At 50.4% G+C, this 9,496-nt stretch overlaps 1 protein-coding gene across 3 annotated transcripts in view; it reads right to left on the bottom strand.

The window, feature by feature from the left end:
* Nucleotides 1-3,705: 3,705 nt before the first annotated feature.
* The window catches only part of dusp8a (dual specificity phosphatase 8a), a 41,759-nt gene continuing 35,968 nt past the window's right edge, over nucleotides 3,706-9,496 (bottom strand). For all 3 annotated transcript variants that reach the window (XM_062548112.1, XM_062548113.1, XM_062548114.1), the window contains 4 exons: nucleotides 6,345-6,511; nucleotides 5,824-5,983; nucleotides 5,181-5,304; nucleotides 3,706-4,988 (listed from right to left, as the gene is read on the bottom strand). In XM_062548112.1, the coding sequence (XP_062404096.1) occupies nucleotides 3,743-4,988; nucleotides 5,181-5,304; nucleotides 5,824-5,983; nucleotides 6,345-6,511 (1,697 nt within the window). In that variant the 3' untranslated portion in view covers nucleotides 3,706-3,742. The remainder of the gene's footprint in view (nucleotides 4,989-5,180; nucleotides 5,305-5,823; nucleotides 5,984-6,344; nucleotides 6,512-9,496) is intronic.

Consider the following 9,496-nt stretch of genomic DNA (forward strand, 5'->3'; position numbering starts at 1 on the left):
GCTTCATGTGCACTTTCCGCAATAGGTAGCAGACAATGAAGAGGAAACTCTATAGGGGCCAAAGGTTTTGTAAGTCCCAATGTAGCCGCCATTCTCTAGTTAAAGGTGCAGTCAGTGATTTGCATTTGTTTATGTTTATACTTACATTTCTTAGCAGACGCATTTGTATTTTTTTAGTCAAGAACCAAGCAAAATACGTCAGAGAGCTAGGCTATAGCTCTCCCCTCCCTTCAGTATTTCAAAAGAAACTCCACACAGTGACTATACGTTTACATGGACATAAATATCCATATTGACCTTATTCAAAATGAGACAAAATTGTGATTATGGGCTTTATGGGGTATTTTATTCCTATTCCCGTTTTTTTGTAGCGCATTTCCGTTTCTGCACCTAAAATCCTAGGGCATGCAACAGAATGATCTTGCCTTGTATGTACCATGGGCTCAGCCCTGCACTCATCCGGACTTAAACCCGCACTGCACACACACACAACACTTAGGATTGGTAGTCAAGCGTCCTACAATGGGCAGTTAGCGGTTGTGAGGAGATGACTGCTGAATGTGACAAAAAATATTGGCTTGAAATATTATTGCTGACCGCACCATAATTATACACCCAAACATAGAAACACAAAATGTCATTCTAGCCCAGCTTTTCTCCAGACTCCCCTAAAGGTGTTAGATATGGAAGTTATGTAATGTTTGAGGCTTAGAGGTTATTAACTTGTCTGGACTATCTCATATTGACTGGCCTTGGTCAGTAATAGACTAGCTATTTGCTTCAGCTGTTTCTTTTCTCAGAAAACTGATGGATACCTTAACTGATTTCGAGAAGCATTTTTCAGTGCACACTGCACCTGCAGCCATTTTGTATGTTAAAGGGTACCATATTTCTGCACTTTTATCTCTAGGCCTATATATTAAATCAATATTTATTATGAAGTAGCCTACACATCTGTTAGTGTACGGGCTATTATCAGCATGTGAGTTCAAATGGATGATCGAGTGCTTAAACATTGGTATTTGTATTGGATGTGTTTGAAATAAGGCACGTTACATCTAACTCTTAATATGTATTTGCTCATATAGTCTATCTCTAACTAGGCTATATAACGTATCATTGTAAAACAATGTTATGTGTTGGAACACAACTATCCCTTCAAATGCTTCAAATGTCTTAATAACTCAAATATATTCTGGATACAGTATATGATGATGCAGAAACATAATGAAATGTTAAGGCATGATTGAAGACAGATGCAGACAAATTCTTGGTATTTTCTCATTGTATTTTTGATTCATTTTCACAAAAACAGTTACAAGGGGAGGAAAGAGAGCCTTTCAATAGAACCTGAGGTATTTTGCTTCAAGCAGCCTAATGTATAAGGAATTTCTCTTAAAAAGATACCTAAATTCATCCATTTTTCTAGATGATGTTGCTATTTACACAACATAATAATAATAATAATAATAATAATAATATAAACAATAAAGCAATAATGACATCCTGCATCTTTTCTTTACATGTATTAAATAATTATAACTTTAAACAGAGAAGTAAAGAAAGACTCAGTAATGTCTTGCACAGGGAGAAATGGGAGAAATCTGGATCAGAATTTACAGCAGCACAAAAGACGTGAAAAGGTCAAAAATTGCCATCAAGAAAAGCTAACAGAAATGTACACAAATAAATACCCCCTCCTGCCTCGTGGGCAGCAACAACATTCACATTTACACTGACAGGCCCGTATGTAGTACACTGTGTGTCTATTAAATCCTTTGGAAATCAATGGGGAAGAGAGAGAGAGAGAGAGAGAGAGAGAGAGAGAGAGAGAGAGAGAGAGAGAGAGAGAGAGATGGGGACATGCACTGTGTTTGTGCTGAAGTACTGTGCTTGGTTATGGGCATGGCGAACTAGGAGCTCCCCTGAGAACGGCAGGTGGGCATAGCCTCTGACCAGCTGGCACGAGGGTCACGGGTCAGGTCTGCAGTTAAGCTTGTGACTCTCTTCTTCTCTTTCGCCAGCCGAGTAGCCGGTGTGATAACTGTACGTATAGCTTATGCTTGTTCATTATTTGGATGTAATACCAGAGGAGTGTTTATTTCGGGTGAAGGCTACCTATAACAAAAGGATGAAGTTCTTGGTTTCCGAGAGGTTTCTACGAAAAGTATAAATCTAAAAGGTCTAGAGTCAAGGGCTTGACTGTCACTCATTCTCTCCCTCATTCACACTCAAACACCCTTTGCACAATAAATAAATGTATAAATATGCAGAAGTTTTAAGGGTGGGGGAACCGAACACCTTGTCCCATTTCTCCCTCTTCTCGGGTTATTCTCTTTGTGCTTTTTTTCGGTCCTCAAATGTCCTCCAAACAATGCAACAAAATCAGCCATGACAAAAGGAAAGTGATGTTCAACTGAATGCAGATTGCCATCAGTTCATGGGGACTGTTCCGTCAGGAACAACAGTCTGCACAATAATGGTCCATGCACAAAAGGTGTGCAAGATTACTCATCGACACCCACCGTCCCTTGGTTGGCCAGGACAGTGTGGCGCGTAATTACTCTCTTGTTTGTCTCTAAAAGTCATGGTACCCCTTTGGAAGGACGGATGACCCTTGTCCTTGAAGAAACTGAAGGTCCGTTTACATGTCAGCGCTCTCTCTCCCTTGCAGCTGAAGAATACAAAGGAGGGGAAATGGAGAAAAAGCACAGCACTATTGCTTGTCGTTGTGTATCTCTTGTGTAGGTGTGTTTTATAAATACCATCCAGCAAAAAAAGTTGAGATCAACACAAAAAAACCTTACACAATCATTATATTATTTCTCATTACCAGAATGAACAAATAGAATAAATTAAAAAGTATTCAACCTAGGAGAAACATTACAGTCCATTAAAATAGCTATCGTATATAGAAGATATATAGTGTCTGTCGATAGGGGACCAGCAGCTGTTTTGCATGCTCAGTGCTAGGGGGAGATGACATCAGGGACTTCAGGGAGAAGGTGCCGTGCTGCTAACCAACCACAAGGGGGACCCTCACCCCCACCCCCTTTAACCCCCCCCCCCCCCCAAACCCCATAAAACCACAGCTAGCTAGGTAAATGCTAATACTGGGGAAACACATGAGTCAGGGTTGCATCATGGGGAGGGCCTGATGTCTACTGAGACTCATCTGCTTTTGGTTGACAGGGTGGACTGTTACTGAATCACACACACACACACACACACACACAATGTCCTTCATTTGTATACACTGAATGCCTGGAGTCGTCTGGAGTCCTAGGACCACAGCACTGTGTCTTCACAACACTGTGGCATTTGCCCAAAGTCCAACAGGTGAGAAGGTGGAGGGAGGGTCTCGTTCTCCGGCGAATGCTTTGTAGAGACACACCTGGGTGCCTTGATAGACACAAGCATGGCAGGAACTGGAGCCAAAAAGATCCATGGCCAACCTGGGCTTCTTCACCCACAGAGACCGATTTCGTGTGCCACACCAGACAGTTCGTGCCGTTCAGCTCTTTCGCTCGCCGTCCAGAAATATCTCCCGTTAAGAGTCCTCAAAAGTCTGTCAAAAATCACGGTCGCATTGGCGCGATCTCTGACGCAACCGAACAGAACAAAAGAAATGTCTGTGCATTATAAATTACCCACAAGTCCCTTCCCCACCCCAGTGTCCCCACCCCCGCCCATGCCGAGGCCTGTCTCAGGCCCTCGTGGGCTGCTGTGTCTGCCTTGCCTGTCAGGACACCTCGATGATCTCCATGCTGCCGGAGAAGCTGGACTGCTTGCCGATCTTGCCCAGCTCCTCGCAGGAGCGCGTCTCCGAGATGCTCTCCTCGAACTCCATCTGGCAGCTCCGCCGCTTGAACTGCTTGTCGGAGGCGCTGGAGGAACCGGCGGCGGCGGCGGTGGCGTTGGCAGAGGTGGCGTCTTCGTGCCAGCCGGCCCTGGCGTCGCGCAGCTCGCCCGGTTTCTCGCGGAGACACGCCGCGGACGAGGAGGAGGCGGCCGTCGACGAGGAGGTCGTGGAGGTGGAGTCGCAGCCGCTCGGCAGGCTGCCGCAGCCCAGCGCGGCGAAGGCCGAGCCGCTGCCAAAGTCCCTGCCGTTGGTGCCGCCGCTGCCAACGCTGCCCACGCCACCGACGCCGACGCCGCCGTTTAACGAATCGATGCCGGCGTAGAACCAGGGCACGTCGCCCGTGGGCGTGACGGGGGTGACGGGCGTGGTGGCCTGCACCGTGTCCCTGTGCTTGGTCCACATGGGGCCGGCGCCCAGAGGGGGCAGGCCCAGGAGCAGGCCCGGCTGCTGCAGGCTCAGGTCCAGGCTGGGGCTCTTGTGCACGGGCTGCCCGCGGGCCAGACCCAGGGCGTGTACGGGCGAGCTGCCCACGCTGCTGCCGCTGTGCTTGGACTTCCGCCGCGAGCGCGTCCGGCCCTCCGCCGCTCCTCCGCTGACCCCTGCACCCCCTCCTGCCGCCACCGCCACGCTGGGCGACCCCGCCGACCCGGGGCTGTCCGAGGAGGCCGGGGAGTAGGCACACACCCCGTTGGGCGCGCCGGGGCTGTCCAGCTTGCAGAGCTTGGGCACGTCGTCGGAGTGGGCGGGCGGCGGCCGAGCGGGCCCGTTGGCGCTGGGCGCGTACACGGACTTGATGTCCAGCGAGAAGGAGCGCTTGAGCCGGTTGGTGTCCAGGATGCGCTCGGCCGACAGGTTGAGCCCGTTGAAGCCCTGCTGGAGGGACGCGGGCGAGCCCAGCTTGGACTCCAGGGCCTCCGGCCCCTCCGCCGTCGTCTCTTTGGTCTGGGCCTCGCCGCTGCGGGCGACTTTGTCCTCGCCCGCCGACTGGCCCGAGCTGTCCTGGGCCGATGTGGACTGGTCTGCAGAGGACAGCGTCTGGAGCAGCCTCAGGCTCTTCTCAAACTCCAGCAGCTGGCCCAGGAAGTTGAAGTTGGGCGAGATCGAGGGTCTCCTGTCCTTCACAAACCTTTTGCCACAAAACACAAAAAAAAAAAGAATAAATATCTCAGCGCCCGTGGGTTTGAGTCAACCCAAAAAAAGGCGATAATGACCGTGTATTTACCCACAGTGACTCACTCTATTGACTGTGAGGCCAGAGGCTACGCGTGGCCTTTAAAACTGAGTGTGTAGAGCATGGGAAACTCTGAAGAGGATTTACCGGTATGCGTCATCTGATGACAAGCCCATTGTCTTCATGATGTAAGCGATGGCGATGGTGGCCGACCTGGAGATTCCAGCCAGACAATGCACGATAACGCGGCAGTTGGAGACCTTGGCTTTGTCTGGCGAAGAAAAACCGGAGAGAGAGAAGGGGGAGGAAACAAACATGAATCACCTGTACAAAGGCCTGTGAAATACCTGTCCATCGCCTGCCCCCAACTACCTCTCAAATTCCTCTCTTCCTGAAGCTATTTCCAGCTCAGCACCCCCCCCCCCTCCCCCCCACCCTCGCTCACTCACTCACATACACTATTTCTTTGTTAACTATGCAGGTAAGTGTAGGTTGTGCTTGCATGCCCTGCATTTCCACATCCACATTTTCATTCATTCGTCTCAGCCATTAGTCATTAGTCTGATGCTATAGTCCACATAATAACAGACTCTGGCCGGGTTTCCCAGATTTGTTAAGAAGCTCTTAAGTGCTAAGAACTTCTTCGGAGCGTTCTTAGAATGTTCTTAGAGCGCTCCTAAGAAGTTCTTAGCCCTTAAGAGCTTCTTAATAAATCTGGGATCTGTCAGTGCTCTTTTGCTCTCTCCTAGTGCATTAGCACAACACCAGAACATGCGGAGCGGCTCCTCACCGATGAACGCGTTGGTTTTGTCCAGCCACGGCAGTAGCTTCTCGCAGTAGTTGTCGTTGACGGGAATGCGCATGAAGTGGCTCTCCAAGATGAACTCGGGCTTGGGGCAGGTGTTGCTGGCGTTCAGCACATACGTGATGCCATGCTGAGCCATCAGCTCCTGTGGCAGGGAGAGACAACAATGGGTGGTTAGGGTGAGGCCGAGGTGACAGTTGACAGTTGACAGTTATTAATTATATTGTGTGTGTGTGTGTGTGTGTGTGTGTGAGTGAGTGAGTGAGTGAGTGAGTGAGTGAGTGAGTGAGTGAGTGAGTGAGTGTGTGTGTGTGTGTGTGTGTGTGTGTGTGTGTGTGTAAACTTGAACGCCTATATGGCCACACATGGTAGAGGTGTTTCTTATCGTGTTTTCCAAGGACTTCCAGGATGTATAACTTACAATCACTCATGCATGCATGGGCCATAAAGTGACGCCCAGCTGCCAACGTGTCCCCTCCCCAGCCACTCTGTGCTGCTGTGCTCACCTTGTTGAGGACGTCCTTCTGGGAGCCCAGGTAGAGGTGGGGCAGGATGCGGGTGGGACCCACGTTGGCCACGGGCAGGCAGGGCTGCGACAGGCTCATGGGCAGGGACACCGCCGGCTTGCCCTCGCACAGGCCCGGGAAGCAGGAGGAGAACGCCGCGAAGCCACCTGCGCACAACAAACACACAAGCACACTGGTTAGTATAGGGCTGCAGCAGAGACTGCAAAACCTACACGTGTCAACCCACAGGGTAACAAGAGCATCAGAAACCAGGAGAACTGCAAAACGACGCACGCACTCAGTTCACAGTGAAATCGAGATGGCTTCGTATGAAATCTGACTCAAACGACTAGAGAGTGTGACCCAGAGTGTGGCTCTAAGAGCGGAGCGTAGGGGCCTGAGGCAGCTGTTGGAGCTGCTGGGTTTCCCCCACGCCAAGGAGCGGCACAGAGGCGTCAGTGAAAGTGAGAGACTTCCACAGAAATAGCGCAGAGTGGCACCAGAAACCAGACAAAAGATGGACGGAAAGACCCTTTCGCTCTGCCCTATCTCTGTTTCCTACACACACACACACACACACACACACACACACACACACACACACACACACACACTCACAGGCACTGACTCTCTTTCACATCCACACATACCTTACGCAGATTACGATAACTACAGGTCTCGTAAGGCGGTGCCTCGTTACCCTTCACGCCCCACGCCTAAAAAATGTCCCATAAAGTTTTCTATGCCAAACTCCCATAAGCCCACAGGCAGGGTAGGGACCGTGATGATAGGACCCCGTGCAGCTGCGTCTCTCTCTCTCTGCACGAACCCCTCCGAGCGCGCCGGCGTACTGAGCGTGCTCATCTTGGGTGGCTCCACAGAGAAATGGGGCGATGGCCCTTTAATGGGCGGGCGGGGGCGGGGGCAGGGGGTGGGAGGTGGGGGTGGGGTGTATGGGGCTCTGGCATGCGTCTCCCTCCCGGCTTCCTGCATGAGCTCATGTACTCGGCTCAGCACTTGCGTCAGGGCCCGAAAATGAGGGAGGCCACAGGTGCAGGCCAAACACACACACACACACACACACACACACACACACACAAGCCTGTGTCAGAGGCCTCAGTGTTAGCCTAACAGAGCGCACAAAATATGCAACCCCAAAAAAACTCAGACTTGCACACTTTCACAAACAGATAACACGCACAAAGACATTCAGTCACGCAAACTCACCAAAACAAATACCCAAACGCACTTGCACACCTACACACACAAAACACACACGTCAAAGTAAGGTCACAAGCCCTTGGCGTGTCGATTGGAGCGGGATAGACAGAGGGCAGAGGAGGACCTGAGTGGGGACTAGAGAGAGAGAGAGCTGCGCTGAGCTTCAAGGAAAGCGCGAGTCCAGCCAGATGGATTCAGCTGATAATCTCAGATGAGCTCAGACAGAAACTGGGACACGTTAACCCCGAGCCATGACTGCACACACACACACACACACACACACGCACACTCACACACAGAGGGAATACACACACACACACACTCAGAGGGAATACACACACACATACACAGAAGCTAAAGACTGCAGGAGAAAGGGAGGTGAGCACATGGCACACAATAGATGCCAACAAGTGAAAAGGCCATAAAGAGGAAGGGCGTGAACATTACAACACCCTTACAGTGTTTGGAATGACGACATCCCACAATGCAACAGCAGCCAAATCAGGCAACATTATCTCAGTCCGAAGTCCACCATTTGAGTGTGGCATAAAAGCAGAGCAAATAGATGACTGTCAAAGACAACACTTGAATCCTCCCTTCCCCCTTTTACTCTCCCCTTCTCCGCTAAGAGTCCCATTAGTCTAATTCTCTTGGCTACTGGCCCTTTAAGGCCTTGATTGACAGGCTGTGTGTTTCCTGCTATTAATGGCAGTAACCGGAGCGATGACATCACCTCTCCTCTCCTTGCACAGACCTCTCTCTTCCTGCACATGTCACTTTAGTCAAAACAGGGCCAGGGCTTCTCCAGACACCGGCCTCATCAGGAACGGCGAGTGGCTATTTGAGCCAAATTTTCCATGACCACACACACACACACACACACACACACACCTAGCTGCCATCTTGGAAAGGGGCCAGTGATCTCACCCCTCATTGCCATAGCAAACACTGATAGCTGGTCCAAGTGATCTGAAGAGCGGCAGGATAGCGGTGGATAGATCAGATTGTGGACAGTGACTCAATGGCTCATAGTGCTTTACCTCATGCTGAAGCACGGCGATTACAGCAACCTTCCACCCTTATCACAGAGCTGAAGTGTGAAAGAGACTCCTGACAGCACCACCCCCCACAAAATAGAGAGATTAATAAAAAAACCGTTCAAACTTGGGAGAGAGAATGCAGAGAATATAAAGAGAGCGATGGCGGAAGGCAAAGAGAAAACGATCTCTGTCCACTCTCTCTCTGCACCATGAGGCTTTGCCACAGTGACCTGTGCGGTCATCAGGTCCAGTTCCTTCAGCTCTAGGTAGTGTGAAATTCTCACAGAAGGACTCAACTCTACCACACATCATTAGAGCTCCAGGTTCAAAAGGAGCCACTGTGTACTTTGACCTTTTTTTTGTCAGGAGAATGACGTAAGCTTGCTGTTAACTGTGTCACAGCCGATGACACAATCTCCCATTACTCATCCTGTCAACTTCAACTTTAATCATGTAACAGTGTCATGGCGCTGTGACATTCACCACTGCATGTTGACGCCCATGTTAGCCGACTGTCAGCCGGGTCAAGCCCACGCTCGCTGGTGAAAACAATGGGGGGTGGGGGGGGAATACCAGAGGCATCGGAGCCTCTGGTACAAGGAAGTCTGGACTTCAGATGTGGCATGCAGCTGTGCATCGTCTTCCTTCCAGGCTCAGGTTAAAGGAAGGAGCACAAGGCTTTAAAGAATGTGAACGGGGGGGAAAGATCCATCAACTTTCCAGGGTCATGCTGACATCAACACTTGGCAAGGTCGAGTCAGCTGAGCCGAGGCCTTGACTCATCATCATCATCATCATCATCGTCGTCGGTGTCGGCGTCGTCCTCATAATTGTTGTCGGTCGAGGTGGGGAGTTTGGGCCAGGACTTGTGGAGTTTGGCGGAGGCTGAGT

This window comes from Sardina pilchardus, chromosome 10 (assembly GCF_963854185.1).
Source record: "Sardina pilchardus chromosome 10, fSarPil1.1, whole genome shotgun sequence".
Lineage (NCBI taxonomy): Eukaryota > Metazoa > Chordata > Actinopteri > Clupeiformes > Clupeidae > Sardina > Sardina pilchardus.